At 41.1% G+C, this 16,574-nt stretch overlaps 1 protein-coding gene across 1 annotated transcript in view; it reads right to left on the bottom strand.

The window, feature by feature from the left end:
* Nucleotides 1-605: 605 nt before the first annotated feature.
* The window catches only part of ndufa10 (NADH:ubiquinone oxidoreductase subunit A10), a 59,789-nt gene continuing 43,820 nt past the window's right edge, over nt 606-16,574 (bottom strand). Inside the window, exons 8-10 of the mRNA XM_072578373.1 lie at nt 11,549-11,634; nt 5,548-5,656; nt 606-875 (exon numbers count right to left, since the gene is read on the bottom strand). Coding sequence (XP_072434474.1) covers nt 807-875; nt 5,548-5,656; nt 11,549-11,634 — 264 coding nt within the window. The 3' untranslated portion in view covers nt 606-806. The remainder of the gene's footprint in view (nt 876-5,547; nt 5,657-11,548; nt 11,635-16,574) is intronic.

Genomic DNA, 16,574 nt, shown 5'->3' with positions numbered 1-16,574 from the left:
ACTAAAAACCTACACTCAACATTCTTAGACACCTGATTAAAGTCAGTCAGTGGGTAACAAAAAACACAGTGGATATGCTGAGCCAGAAACTAAAATAAGCAGAAGGCTTGAAGACAGAATATGGGGGTCAGGAGTTCAGTTCAGGGTTAAATATGATGCTGATGTTATGAACAGTCTCATTTAGTCTGAGATTATGGTCAAGGAAAGGAGCAAAATCTGTGGTGTGAAGTGAAAACAATGACTTTAGTCTTCTTGATGTTCAATTAGAGGGAACTTCAGCTCCCAGAGGATCGAATTTTGAACCAATGTTCGACAAGACATGTGGAGGGTTTGAAAGAATGGTGTTGAGATAGAGTGAGGTGTTTTTTTTTCAGACAGCGATCTGTGTGAAATAACACAAGTTCATAAAAGCTCATGATGGACAGGGTGCCGCTCTGGGAGAAAAAGATGGCGGCCAGACTACCGCTAGATTCTAAAACAGCACTGATACAGTTCACTTAAATGCCATAGAGAACTGGTGCAACAACCATCCCCCAATTGAAATGTTTGCCCCAGACTTGCTCCATGCTGTCACACTTTACTTCATTCAAATCTACAAGGATGCGGTAATTTCAATGTTAGGTTTTATTTGATACCTACAGTCAATTAATAAGGTGCTCAAAATTCTGCACAGGCCCTGGGTAAATCCAATCAGACTTGCCATGCTGAGCTCAGTATGAAACCAGCTATTTCACCATGCATCAGAGAGTTCTCTCACTTTCTCTTCCTTTCAAATCCATTTAATTGTTCTTCTGCAAGCCACACAGTTATTTTAACCAGATCCACTTATCCCCGACATCAGCATTGAAACCTTCTGCATACTTTCGACCTGGGAGCTGAAAGAAAAGACAGAAAACAGATAAATGCCAACACTGTTTTATACAGGTTGCAAGAAAGCATGGCCTATAACTTTTTCATGTTGCCTGATATCAGTGTGCACTCAAGTTCAGGTTAATGAGGCATAATTAATTGATAGTCATTAACTTCTCCTCAGAACAGCATTTAGAAAGACTGAATCCTACAATGATCTTGCATATAGATACAATTATTCATCCTTCAACTTGTTAACTTATTATTTGGGTGAAACAAACAGTAAGTTCCAAAGGACAAAAATAACCAGGAGAAAGATCAGGGAAGGTGACCAATAAACATGACCAGAAAGTTAGGTCTTAAGGCTGCTTAAACGTGCAGGAAGTGGCAGTGAAGCAAAGGTTGAGGAAGGATTGAAGCAGGCTGCAGGAAGGGAGGCTGGTATCTCATGGCAAATGCATTCTTCACCCCTCCCCCCCCCAGCTAACATTCCAGAGGACAGCTTCCACTCTCCCTTCCCATCCCAACCCTCTATTATTTGGTGATGGTACTCTGTCAGGTATAACATGGTTATGTCAAAGAAAAACTGTCACTATTCATTTTCAGTGTGTTGACCAAATCTTGACTGTAGTAAGTTTCTGCATTACACAGATCGACCATGAGTGTGAACCAAAGCAAAATCACATTTAAATATTGATGTGCAATTACCTGCGCCCACTTGAAGTAGTGGATATGATAAGAAGTAATCACGTTTCACTGAAGATTACTTACAACCAGAAATATGCCAACACTTTTTCTTAAAAGCACAAAGTTATTAACACAGAGGGTTAGTGTTAGGGATAGGGAAGTAGGGAAGGAGCAGAAAGGAAGAAGATCCATATATCCTGTGTTCAAAGCAATAAGGTCGGAGTACCCAACATGAATTTGAAGACTTTGGTGAACAGAGTACGCTGTTTTCATTTTGCCAAATACAGGGTCTTGTGTACTTGTGATGGCACTTATAATCATTTAATGGGAGTGTTGAGAGGGGAAGCCCCACTGAATCTCAGGGCACCTCAGACATTTACAGTGTCACCTATGGTTCAGCTGGCAATGCTCTCACTTCTGAGTCACAAGATTCTAGGTTCATATCCCATTCCAGGCAAAATTTCTGACCTGATAATTCAGTGCAGTACTGAGAGAGTGCTCACTGTTAGAGGTGCTCTCGGTGGATGAGAAGGTCTCATCTACCTGCCTGGATGTAATAGCACTATTATGAAGATCATCCACAATCATATGAAATTATAAGTGCCTGGCAGGGGAACAGAACAGAGAGATAGGCTGAGCGGTCTATATGCTCTACTTTTGCTCATGGTTTTTGGCATTGTGTTCCATGGATTTATTAATGGACAGGTCTCTTGGGATCAAACTTTCCTCTTTCTTTCACTGCAACTCCTCAGCTTGCGTCCAAACTATAAATAGTAACCTTTGAACAGCCGTGCCAAGTTGCCTTGTTTGAACATGAAAGGCTAAGTGAAACCGTTGTGGTTTCTGCCCAGGACTGAAATATGCATAGACTGCATGCTGGACTTAGTTCTCAAAATATGTTTACTCACAGAAAATGTTTCACATCACTTGCCTGAAAACTATCTTCTGACCAAGCCTGTTTGGGCTTACTACACTAACCTAGCCTATTTTCTTGGAAATAGATTATTCAGCTAATGAATCTTCAGCAGGTTCAGCAAACATTTTTTTTATTGAGAGGGCATTTTATGATTAGTACTTGGAACCATTTCTTTTTCCAAAATGTATGTAAAATTTGGTCTAATGGTCATACACTGGGTTGCCAGAGTAGCTTTGGAACCTGTTGTTGATCCCAACACAGAACGCTAGCCAGAGAGAAGGAAAACCAGCCATCTTATCACTGTCCTGAGGAGGACATTCTTGACTAAGAAGCACATTACATAAACTTAGCAACAACCGAACATGAATGTGGCAATTATACCCAAGATAAAATGACTGAGTTGGATGATGGAAGTTTCAGGTGCATATACTCTCAGAATTACACCAACTACTGACCTGATGTAGACCTTGGTCATCTCGTTTTCAATAAATTGTTAACATTAAATTGCCGAGGGTTAAAAAAAAACTGTTTAAGATACAAAATCCACCCCAAAATCTTAAATGCATCAACATTTGACTTGCTTTTTATTCATTTTTAATAAGCTATGTTTCTATAAAGAAGTGCTCCCTGACTCCATTGCTCCATGTGATCACATTTTATTACCTCAATCTTCATGGGACCTGAAGGTGGGAGGGGTCAGAACACCCAAACAGGGTGGGAGGCAGAGCAAAGAGTGAGATGCAGCTGGTCAGCGTTTAAACTACAAAGAGAAGCTTTTGTTTTAAATAAACATGAACACCTAACTTTTCACAAGCTTTAAGGGAGCAAGAGCTTCCTCTGTGGTTGCATCTACCAAAGGCAAAATCACGAGGATTTAAAGAAGCTCACAGCTGTTAGCATTTAATTCTGGTTCCATGGCAGCCATTTGCTAGAGCCTTTGTGATGCAGACTCTGGGTCAGAAGGCTGGGAATCATAGAATCAAAGAGATGTACAGCACGGAAACAGACCCTTTGGTCCAACCCGTCCATGCCGACCAGATATCCCAACCCAATCTAGTCCCACCTGCCAGCACCCGGCTCATATCCCACCAAACTCGTCCTATTCATATACCCATCCAAATGTCTTTTAAATGTTGCAATTGAACCAGCCTCCACCACTTCCTCTGGCAGCTCATTCTATACTCATACCACCCTGTGTGTGAAAAAGTTGCCCCTCAGGTCTCTTTTATATCTTTCCCCTCTCACCCTAAACCTATGCCCTCTAGTTCTGGACTCCCCGATCCCAGGGAAAAGACTTTGACTATTTACCCTATCTATGCCCCTCATGATTTTATAAACCTCCTTGCCTCCGACGCTCTAGGGAAACCAGCCCCAGCCTGTTCAGCCTCTCCCTATAGCTCAAATCCTCCAACCCTGGCAACGTCCTTGTAAATCTTTTCTGAACCCTTTCAAGTTTCACAATATCTTTCCGATAGGAAGGAGACCAGAATTGCACGCAATATTCCAACAGTGGCCTAACCAATGTCCTGTACAGCCGCAACATGACCTCCCAACTCCTGTACTCAATACTCTGACCAATAAAATAAAGTATACCAGACATCTTTTTCATTATCCTATCCACCTGCGACTCCACTTTCAAGGAGCTATGAACCTGCATGCCAAGGTCTCTTTGTTCAGCAACACTCCCTAGCATCTTACCATTAAGTGTATAAGTCCTGCTAAGATTGGCTTTCCCAAAAGAAGCATCTCGCATTTATCTAAATTAAACACCATCTGCCACTTCTCAGCCTATTGGCCCATCTGGTCAAGATCTTGTTGTAATCTGAGGTAACCCTCTTCGCTGTCCACTACACCTCCAATTTTGGTGTCATCTACAAACTTACTAACTGTACCTCTTATGTTCGCATCCAAATCATTTATGCAAATGACAAAAAGTAGAGGGCCCAGCACCGATCCTTGTGGCACTCCATTGGTCACAAGCCTCCAGTCTGAAAAACAACCCTCAACCAACACCCTCTGTCTTCTACTTTTGAGCCAAAAATGGCTAGTTCTCCCTGTATTCCATGAGATCTAACCTTGTTAATCAGTCTCCCATGGGGAACCTTGTCGAACGCCTTACTGAAGTCCATATAGATCACATCTACTGCTCTGCCCTCATCAATCCTCTTGGTTATTTCTTCAAAAAACTCAATCAAGTTTGTGAGACATGATTTCCCATGCACAAAGCCATGTGGACTATCCCTAATCAGTCCTTGCCTTTCCAAATGCATGTACATCCTGTCCCTCAGGATTCCCTTCAACAACCTGCCTACCACTGACATCAGGCTCACCTGTCTATAGTTCCCAGGCTTGTCCTTACCACCCTTCTTAAACAGTGGCACCACGTTTGCCAACTTCTGGTCTTCTGGCACCTCACGTGTGACTATCGATGATACAAATATCTCAGCAAGACGCCCAGCAATCACTTCTCTAGCTTCCCACAGAGCTCTATGGTACACCTGGTCAGGTCCTGGGGATTTATCCACTTTTATGCATTTCAAGACATCCAGCACTTCCTCCTCTGTAATATGGACATTTTGCAAGGTGCATCCTATCTATACCTTAACATATGCTTCCTTCATTTCCTTAGCCAAACCCTCAATTTCTTTAGTCATCCAGCATTCCCAATACCTACCAGCCTTTCCTTCCACCCTAACGGGAATATACTTTCTCTGGATTCTTGTTATCTCATTTCTGAAGGCTTCCCATTTTCCAGCCGTCCCTTTAATGTGTAATAGCACGTTCAAACAGGTTGATTAAAATAACTAGCTCAAAATCTCACTGTCCTACAGCTTTTAGGATTAGCAATGTAGCAACAAACGTAACTTTGCACACCATCTGTGCTCACCCTGATCTGGGAGCATTTGATACTATCTTCATTACAGGGGCAAAAATGTGCGATTCACGGAACATTCTGTCAGACGCAAATGATACTTCTATTCACCTTGGAAATCCATAGAAAGTACACAAATACGGAAAAGCAGAAAAGAAGCATTTTGCAGGTGCTGGAAATCTTATTTTTAATGCAGCATGCAGGCTTATATCAAGTTCCCTACCTGTCTGTAGGCATGGTACATGTGATCAAACTCGTGAGCTCCAATTGTGACTTCTGGAAGGAATCTGGGGAACGACGTCAGGTCAGCTACACGTTGCTTGTCTTCAACGCTAATCAAGGGTAGAAAGGTAATTTGTGTTGGTAAATATCCTCATGACAGATCAATACCTGCACTTTGCAAAGATGAACTGAACCTGGGTTGTGATTGCTCTTTAATACGATGGTCAGAATTATATTAAAAATTGCTGGTTCAGAACCTACCACATGACTTTTTAAGTTTTCTAAAAATACAGCATTCATTAATTTCTCCAAAAGCAAAATTGTTCATTAACTAGGAACAAACCATGAGGATAAGCAAGAGGTAACTGTACACAGAAAACAAAATAGTTCAATGTAACAATAGCACCCCCTAGTGCTTTCCTCTGACATAGCCCATAACTCAATGACATTAGTAGAGATCAAATTTTTCTACAATTCATCGTGGAGAATAACTTTTTTGACAGCCTTCTCTGTCAAAACCCATAGTTCAAAGGCTTCAACTGCCTGAATACATTTGTACAGGTTGCTGTCAGACTCATGAATCTGTATCACTTTCAACCGAGACTGTTCCACTGAGGCTGCCCTGAGACACAGAGGTGATCAGAGATTGACAGAATCTAATGTGAACAGGAGATCAAGAGAAATGGCCACAAGTTGGGTGGGATTATTACAGGGCCATGTTCATTTTCACTGAAATTCAAGTGCAGAGCAAGACTTACAGTTTGTCCTGATTTGTTCTATACTCCCAAGGCTCACTTGAAAATGTCAGAACAAAACCGATGGAAAGAAACAAAAGACTGTTAAATTTGATATGTTTTTGCTGCATCCCCAAAGGCAAAAGATGCGTGGTAAACCATATTGGAAATCAGTTGGTGCAAATAAAATTGCCTTCTTTTAAAAGATATGAACCCATGCACTTAAATGCAGCAAAATAGCAATGGGAACGTGAATAATTTGTACAATAGCATCAATATTAATTTATAACCTGAAGTTCCATAGTTTCACAACATCTTCTAACTCATAAGTTTTGCATTGCAATTAAGTGTCTGCCAATGAACTTCCTTGGTTCATATCAACCACACTCTAGAGATATAATGGCTCCTGAAGTGAGCCATCCTGATGTAAGCCTCTAATCTATCAATTGCTAAAGGCTTGCTCGACAGTGCCTAAAAGTCTTAAAAACATTTTCTTCCAAAGCTCGGCAAAACAGTGACTGATCTTCTTACTGTCCTCTCTAAAATGAGTGATACTGTTGTATTTGAATACAAGTGCACTGTTATATTTCAGATTGCAAAGTCTTTTATGCTTTTTCCCATTGAAGCTGCACTGAATCTTTCAAAGAGCACAAGGAACAATGGCAACATTTATGTGGAGCAGACAATGAGTGACTCAAACTAAGGACATATTGCTGCCATTTCAAATGAGTTCACATCTCTTTCTTACTAACAACAGATTATCCAGTCAAAGACAAAAATTTCTGATCAAGAGAAAATGCCAACGTAATTAACTGAGACAGAACTTAACAGCAAAATAACAAAGGTTATGGAGCACACAATTATTAACATGTAAAAAGGTTATGCTGTTAACCTCAAAACTGGGGCTCACCATCAGCATCAAGACATTCAAGACATTTGCTGGATTTTTACAGGAAATCTGAATTAAAATTGCTACAGAAAGTTAGAACAAGTGTTTAACAATGCAAGGACCACTTAACTGACATATGTTTCTCAACCTCAGTGGCCCACGAACAGAATATTCAGCTGTGGAGTTTCATTCCTGTAGGAATTGCTGTTAAAGCTCGACTATCCAAGTTGCTTGCCTATTTTTCCTTTGCCTCCCTTCTCTTCACAACCAAATCATTTTCTCTCTTTTCCTACATCATTAACTACTTCATTTGAGTCCAATTGCTAATCCAATTAAATCCTCTTTAACACTGGCTTGCTGAATACCATCACGCTTTCACGTCGCTTATTCTGTAGTTATCAACATATCCATATAACACTGGAAACCGATGCTAAATAATATTTACATAATTGAACTGTTCAGTGGCTAGCCTGGTCTCGGGTTGTTTTCCCCAGTGCTCCCACACCCACTCTCAGTCCTGGGGTCCCTCCTTCCCATGGCTCCCAATGTGAATCTTCAATCTTGATGTCTTTCAAATTCTTGGTGGTCACTGTCACCACTGGACACGTCAGCTATTGTTCCCACTCTGGCCTGGCCCCTGCTCATGCCCCCAGTCCTATTCCTGCCCACTGTTTTCACCTTTAAAGTCCCTGGTGTTTACTGCTAACAGCGGGGACTTGCTGTCCCTCTGTTCTGATCTTGCACTGAACTCATCAGCACCATCTGTCACTGGAGTTAGTTACTGCAGGTTATCCTTGGTCGAGTTCTGCTACAAACTGAGAAAGAGACTGGGCTTATGCCCAAAACATTGGTTCTCCTGCTCCTTTGATGCTGCCTGACCTGCTGTGCTTTTCCAGCACCACACTCATGACAAACTGAGGAGGAACCTGGTCAATCTAAAACTTAAGTGGGTTAGTTTAATTTTTTTTAAAAACATTTATTTACACCACAAAATTTATACTTATTTTGCTTACTTTTTATCTTAATGGCATTTTATTTTCTAAGGTCAGCATTTAATGATATAAGTTGAAAGGCCATGTTTTAAAAAGTTTTATTTTCTGTTGTCAAATACCTTAAAGCACCAAACTGTACAGTTTTGCTATTATGCACAGTGTCTGATTTTGTAAGTTACTTCAGTTGGGAATGCTCAGCATTACAGATGTATGACATTATAATTTGTACATTGTTTTTCCAGGCAAAAAAATGTACAAGTGAACCAAACTCCAGTTTTAATACTGATTCCTATCAAGGCTTATAATTCACTTAAAAGTTTTCATTTCCAACTTTAATGAGAACTTGCTGCATTTACTTTCCATTGCTCACACTGTACTCTAAGATAAACTGTTAACTCTTTTGTTCATGGAGATCTCAGATGTGTCCTTGCTGCTGTGCTGTCAGCCCAGTAATCCACAGCACTAAAAATTTACAATTAAAAGCTGCAGAAAACAACTCAACGTGTGGTGCACGTGATGAATTTACATATAGCATTTGCAGAACAGAAAAGAGGTAATTCTGTCTAAAACTCCTATGCCAATATTTACATTCTACATAGTAGCAAATTCCAAATTCTAACTCCCCTCCAAGTGAAGAAAGGGGTCATAGCACCATTTCGGGCATTCACCCTGCGCTGATACTTAGGCCTTCAGAAACACCACTAAAAACAAGTTGGTTTTTACACTACTGTAGGTGGGATCTTTCTGCGTACACATTACAATTTCCTGCAGACCCTGCTCCTGAAATTCTAGATTTAGCAACCTCAAAACCTACAGACAAGATGTTATGCTTACAACAAAATGGCTTAATTCAATCTGTCCTGTAAATGTGAGAGGCTGTTTACATTGCCAGAGTTGCCACTGAGGAAGAGTGGTGTTAACCCTGAAGGATTAAATGATCACATTGGCATTATGGCAATTTTATTAATTGAATTTAAGACGAATCCAATTTAAACTGGGTGACGGGCAAAAAGTGAACTAATTATTGTTACAAAGGACAACACAGTGTTACTTCACATACACAAAAATGTGCAAGACTCGACAATAATCAGAAATTCACACTTGACTTGTAAAATAGTCAATAAATTGAGAACCATGAACAATGAACCTTTAAACTCAGACAAATCATAGGGAAATGCAGGAAGGAAGTTATCACTTTTTTTTATAAACTTCAAAAATATTCAGTTCATTCTTCCTTTAAAATGCACACCATGGAAGTGCAGCTCGACGCAGAATCTTGCTCAAATATCCTCCTGATGGTAAGAAGTGCCAATACAAAGACTGATCAGTCACTCGACATTTATACGGAAACCACAGACATTTCCAAACTCTATAGCTTTACAAAAAAAGCCAAAAATCTGAAATAAAAACAAAATGAGGATAGACCCATCAAATGTGACAGCAGTTATGGAGAGAGAGACACTTCAGGCCTGTGACCTTTCATCAGAATTCCTCCATGAATAAAGGAAAACGCTGCAGAGAACCAAGCAATCCTTGGTGGCAAGACTCTGATGCAGGCAATTTGAATGAGTTGGGAGAATGAATGTTTGGTGCAACTCCTGACACTTCATTTAGGAGTGGTATAAACATGCACACCTTACCTACATCTATATATTTTTTCCCCACTCACTCTTCCAGTATTTCTAATTACTCCACTTGATAAGTATACATCTACTGGAATGAAACAGGGACACAGCTCAGTCAACGTTTTCTGAAGTGAAATTGGTCTCTGGCCATAAGTGCTGTTTCATGTGGTGCCTAAACCTCCAGACTCATTTACTCTGCTGCTTCTAGGAAATAGATTTGATCTTTAGAGGGCTCCATTGCACAGCAGTTAACCCTGTTGCTTGAAAATGGTATTCCTTAACATTGCCTACAAAACATTCTCAATGAGGAATTAAATAAAAACAGGGACATGGTTATACTGGAATGACAGAATCCTACAAAAGCTAACAACAAATACCAGAAAGATATTTATGATGTTGTGGATTTACTAGTTTATAAAAGGCACTTGTTGATTTACTTTTCTATTCAGTTTTTGTAGTGCGTTGGAGTATTTCCAAACCAAAAAAATATAATGCAATCTACTGTTGAGACGTTGACAAGAGCAGCCTGCTCTCAGACAGAAACGGGAGCAGTACATGTCTTAACCTTACAGCCTAAATCAAGCTCCTTAATACAGAATGGAGAGGGTCAGCAAGGAGTGGAATATACAAGTGTATGAAAAGATAGACAGGGTAAGACAGATAACTTAACAGACCAGCCTCAGTCACAATGAACCACAATGCATCAAGACCTTCAAATGAATGCCCCAAAATGACCTTCAATTTACTAGTAAGTGGCCCTGTCTGTAATATCCCATGGTATTATTTTGAAGAGCTTTCCCCATGACCTGACATACACTTGTCTCAATCAACATCATTTAAAAGAAACTAATCTCAAACCTGCAGATGTGACAAAAATCATGTACCAAAAATTAGTGCAATTCTGTTACTCAAGTGCTCCCTGCAAAGAACTGGCAACCAAATATATGTTGAAGTAAAGAGTTATTCATTATATCCACAGATTTTTCAGTTGCCCTTGCCTAATTACTAGATGTTCATAGCTGCCATGCCAAGTACCTGAGAACTGAAATTCTCCATTACATTAACATTAGCTGATTCAGTTGCCGTTGTAATTTGTGACCAGAATGCCAGGTCATAATGAGCTCCTTGACCTAGATGTCTACAATAGAAGCCAATGATCACATTTCACAGCAGAGCAGCTGAAGTAGAGAGAAACAGGTGTGGAGTGATTCAGACAAGAGGCTTCTGTCGAGACAGGTAAAACATTATCCAAAGATAATAAGCAGATGAGAAACAAGACTGTGTGCGCGGGACTGCCAACCACGCAGTGGCAACAGATTTTCAGCACCCGAATCAGAACACAAATTTGCAGTACTCCCTCAGTTGAGTACCAAAATGTTATTAAAAAAATTACAACCCATCTAGCAGGCAGTTATCCATGAATGTCTATTTAGCACTTCACTGAAATCTGAGAGCTGGCACAAAAACAGAACATTCTGTAAATGCACAGTAAGTCCAAGAGCATCCATAAGAGAAACAACAGATTTGACACTTCAAATATGCACTCTTGGCTAGAATCCAGCAGCTACTCAAACAGTATGACATCCTTCACTTTACAGGGATTGATATTCCTGCTGTACGTTTTATGTTTATTTTTGACTACTCTTTCAGACTTTCAATTTTAATGTCTTTAGGTATTCTTAGCAGCACAGTGCACTCATCAGAGGACAAACTTATTCTGAATGGTATTAATGTCCCCCATCAGTGTAGCCCACGTACTCACAGCAGTCTGAGTAAATGGAAGGAAACGTCACTTTGTTCCAGCCATGGCCCTTTCTCCCATTTCAAGAGTTTAACGTCCTCAGCAACCTGCAATTACACCAGTGGTAGTTTAGTCACAGACTGTCATTCAAAGTTTATTTTTCTAAAGGACAGGATAGGGACGTTTGATCAGGGTAAACAGCTCCATTAGAAATAGTACAACCACCCAAACTAATTGGATTCCTCCAAGGTGGCAACCTTGTTTCAACAACAACTTAGCTTTTTTATATCACCTTTGATGTTTCAGGAAACTGAAGACCAAGGTGACATTAGGAAAAGTATCAAAAAAAACTCAAAGGTAAGTTTCAAAACAGAGTCTTAAAAACTGTGCAGAAATTTAGAGAGAGAATTTCTGAGTCAAAGGATCGAGCAAATGAAAATATGAAGCAAACGTTGCATGACCATTGATCACATTGCCTGTGGGCTGTAGATTGGCTACACATAACAGTGGCTTGATCTCACAAGCCATTGCTGAAAAGTACTTGAGTGTCTAGAGAATGCAACAGATGTTACAAAAGGGCAGATTTTCTCTTTCATCTGTACAACACCCCGAAACCACCATTAGAGAGAGGACAAACCCTCAAAGTGCATCATCAAAAGACATGATGAACGTGTTGCCCAAGTCCAAAGTCAATGTTTCAAGTCAGATCAAATTTCTCACCTGCGTATCTCTCAATAATGAAAAAGGATGACACTTCAAATCTGAACAAAACTAACAGGCCATTTTTTAAAAAATGTTACTCTTTGGGTCTAATCCACCCAATATGACTGGTTATAGCTTAGATCTGCAGCTAAAACAAGACTGTTTTTGTACATTATGCATCCAATATCACTAAGGGACTAATGTTGAAGAATGAGGTCTTACTGAAAATACACAGGGGCTTTGGTGAAACCAGACTTACAGTACTGTGTGCAAGAAATCAGTTGAATTAGGGAACTCTCTAGTCCGAGGTACACAGAAACGTTTCTGTGGCCAGCAGCGAAAAACCAGAATAGTGTGTTGCTTCCACGGTACTAGGATCAAGGATGTCACAGAGAGGGTGCAGAATGTTCTCACAGGGGACGGGGGCCAGCAGGATGTCATTGTCCACATTGGAAACAATAACATAGGAAGGGTAAAAGTCGAGATTCTGTAGGGACACTACAGAGAGTTAGGCAGAAATTTAAGAAGGAGGTCCTCAAGAGTGGTAATATCTGGATTACTCCTGGTGCTACATGCTAATGAGGGCAGGAATAGGAGGACATGCAGATGAATGCATGGCTGAGGAGCTGGTGTAAAGGAGAAGGATTCATGTTTTTGGATCACTGGAATCTCTTTTGGGGTAAAAGTGACCTGTACAAGAAGGATAGATTGCACCTAAATTGGAAGGGGACTAATGTACCGGCAGGGAGATTTGCTCGAGCTGCTTGGGAGGATTTAAACTAGTAAGTGGGGGCGGGGTGGGGGGGAACCACCCAGGGAGATAGTGAGGAAAGAGATCAATCTGAGACTTGTAAAGTTGAGAACACAAGCAAATCATACAGTCAGGACAGGCAGGGACAAGGTAGGACCGATAAATTAAACTGCATTTATTTCAATGCAAGGGGCCTAACAGGGAAGGCAGATGAACTCAGGGCATGGTTAGGAACATGGGACTGGGATATCATAGCAATTATGGAAACATGGCTCAGGGATGGGCAGGACTGGCAGCTTAATGTTCCAGGATACAAATGTAACAGGAAGGATAGAAAGGGAGGTAAGAGGAGGAGGGGAATGGCATTTTTGATAAGGGATAGCATTACAGCTGTACTTAGGGAGGATATTCCTGGAAATACATCCAGGGAGGTTATTTGGGTTGAACTGAGCAATAAGAAAGGGATGGTCACCTTATTGGGATTGTATTATAGAACCCCTAATAGTCAGAGGGAAATTGAGAAACAAATTTGTAAGGAGATCTCAGTAATCTGTAGGAATAATAGTGTGGTTATGTTCAGGGAATTTAACTTTCCAAACATAGACTGGGATTGACATAGTGTTAAGGGTTTAGATGGAGAGGAATTTGTTAAGTGTGTACAAGAAAATTTTCTAAATCAGTACGTGGATGTACCTACTAGAGAAGGTGCAAAACTTGAACTACTCTTGGGAAATAAGGCAGGACAAGTGACTGAGTTGTCAGTGGGCAACCACATTAGGGCCAACGACCATAATTCTATTAGTTTTAAAATAATGATAGAAAAGGATCGACCAGATCTAAAAGTTGAAGCTCTAAATTGAGAAAGACCAATTTTGACAGCATTAGGCAAGAACTTTCAAAAGCCGATTGGGGCAGATGTTCGCAGGTAAAGGGATGGCTGGAAAATGGGAAGCCTTCAGAAATGAGAGTCCAGAGACAGTATATTTCTGTTAGGGTGAAAGGAAAGGTTGGTAAGTTTAGGGAATGCTGGATGACTAAAGAAATTGAGGGTTTGGTTAAGAAAAAGAAGGAAACACATGTCAGGTATAGACAGGATAGATTGAGTGAATCCTAAGAAGAGTATAAAGACAGTAAGAGTATACTTAAGAGGGAAATCAGGAGGGCAAAATGGGGACATGAGATAGCTTTGGCAAACAGAATTAAGAAGAATCCAAAGTGTTTTTACAAATACATTAAGGACAAATGGGTAACTATGAAGAGAATAGGGCCCCTCAAAGATCAGCAAGGCAGCCTTTGTGTGGAACCGCAGAAAATGGGGCAAATACTAAACGAGTACTTTGCATCAGCATTTACTGTGGAAAAGGACACACATATAGAATGTAGGGACATAGATGGCAACATTTTTAAAAAATGTCCATACTACAGAGGAGTAAGTGCTGGATGTCTTGAAATGCATAAAAAATCCCTAGGACCTGATCAGGTGTACCCTAGAACTCTGTGAGAAGCTAGGGAGGTGGTTGCTGGGTCTCTTGCTGAGATATTTGTTTCATTGATAGTCACAGATGAGGTGTCAGAAGACTGGAGGTTGGCTAACGTGGTGCTGCTGTTTAAAAAAGGTGGTAGAGACAAGCCAGGGAACTATAGACAAGTGTGGGCAAGTTGTTGAAGGGAATCCTGAGGGACAGGATGTACATGTATTTGGAAAGGCTAGGACTGATTAGGGATAGTCAACATGGCTTTGTGCGTGGCAAATCACGTCTCACAAACTTGATTAAGTTTTTTGAAAAAGTAACAAAGAAGATTGATGAGGGCAGAGCAGTAGACGTGATCTATATGGACTTCAGTAAGGTGTTCAACAAGGTTCTCCAAGAGAGACTGGTGAGCAAGGTTAGATCTCATGGAAAACAGGTAAACTAGCCATTTGGATACAGAACTGGCCCAAATGCAGAAGATAGAGGGTGGTGGTGGAGAGTTGTTTTTCAGACTGGAGGCCCATGACCAGTGGAGTGCCACAAGGATTGGTGCTGGGTCCTCTACTTTGCATCATTTGTGCAAATGATTTGGATGTGAGCATAAGAGGTATAGTTAGTAAGTTGGCAGATGACACCAAAATTGGAGGTGTAGTGGACAGCGAAGGTGGTTACCTCAGATTACTATGGGATCTTGATCAGATGGGCAATAGGTTGAGGAGTGGCAGATGGGAGTTTAATTTAGATAAATGCAAGGTGCTGCATTTTGGGAAAGCCAATCTTAGCAGGACTTTTTACACTTAATGGTAAGGTCCTAGGGAGTGTTGCTGAACAAAGAGACCTTGGAGTGCAGGTTCATAGCTCCTTGAAAGTGGAGTAGCAGGTAGATAGGATAGTGAAGAAGGCATTTGTTACGCTTTCCTTTATTGGTCAGAGTATTGAGTACAGGAGTTGGGAGGTCATGTTGTGGCTGTACAGGACATTGGTTAGGCCACTGTTGGAATATTGCATACAATTCTGGTCTCCTTCCTATCGGAAAGATGTTGTGAAACTTGAAAAGGTTCAGAAAAGATTTACAAGGTGTTGCCAGGGTTGGAGGACTTGAGCTATAGGGAGAGGCTGAACTGGCTGGGGCTGTTTTCCCTGGAGCGTTGGAGACTGAGGGGTGACCTTAGAGAGGTTTATAAAATCATGAGGGGCATGGATAGGATAAATAGACAGTCTTTTCCCTGGGGGGGGGAGGGAGGGGGAGTCCAAAACTGGACGGCAAAGTTTTAGGGTGAGAGGGGAAAGATATAAAAGAGACCTAAGGGGCAACATTTTCACACAGAGGATGGTAGGTGTATGGAATGAGCTGCCAGAGGAAGTGGTGGAGGCTAGTACAATTGCAGCATTTAAGAGGCATTTAGATGGGTATATGAATAGGAAGAGTTTGGAGGGATATGGGCCAGGTGTTGGCAGGTGAGACTAGATTGGGTTGGGATATCTGGTCAGCATGGACAAGTTGGACCGAAGGGTCTGTTTCCGTGCTGTACATTTCTATAACTATGACTGTGACCAAAAGTTACTTGGATTGACTGCAGATAAAGTGGGCTCTGGGGGATAGTGAGGGTGTGGGGAGGTGTTGGGACTGGAGAAGGAGTGGACCAAAGTCTCCCAGAGGGAATGGTCCCTGCGGAAGGCTGACAAGAGAGGGGAGGGGAAATGTGTGTCTGGTGGTGGCATCCCGATGAGGGACCCTTTCCTGCTGTGCAAGAGAAGACAGCGAGTGAGTGTTGAAGTGCAGGAGATGGGTCAGACAAGGCTGAGGGTTCTGACAACTGTGGTGATGGGAAATCTTCAGTTGAGGAAGAGGGTGGACATTTTGAAGGCTCCACTTGTTGAAACTAGCATCAAAGAAATGGGTGTGGTGATGGAGGAACTGAGAAAATGGAATAGAATCTTTATAGGAGACAAGGTGCAAGGATGCATAGTTGAGGAAACTGTGGGATTGGTGAGTTTGTATTGGGTATTGAGTCGATGTGTTCTTACAAAGACATTTTCTGTTGAATATTGAAGGATTGACGTTTTTGAGGAAGTGACTACGATGATGGATGAGAATAGCACAGTGGATGATGTCTACATG

Source organism: Chiloscyllium punctatum, chromosome 10 (genome assembly GCF_047496795.1).
Source record: "Chiloscyllium punctatum isolate Juve2018m chromosome 10, sChiPun1.3, whole genome shotgun sequence".
NCBI lineage: Eukaryota > Metazoa > Chordata > Chondrichthyes > Orectolobiformes > Hemiscylliidae > Chiloscyllium > Chiloscyllium punctatum.
This window is presented reverse-complemented; position numbering and strand designations above follow the sequence as displayed.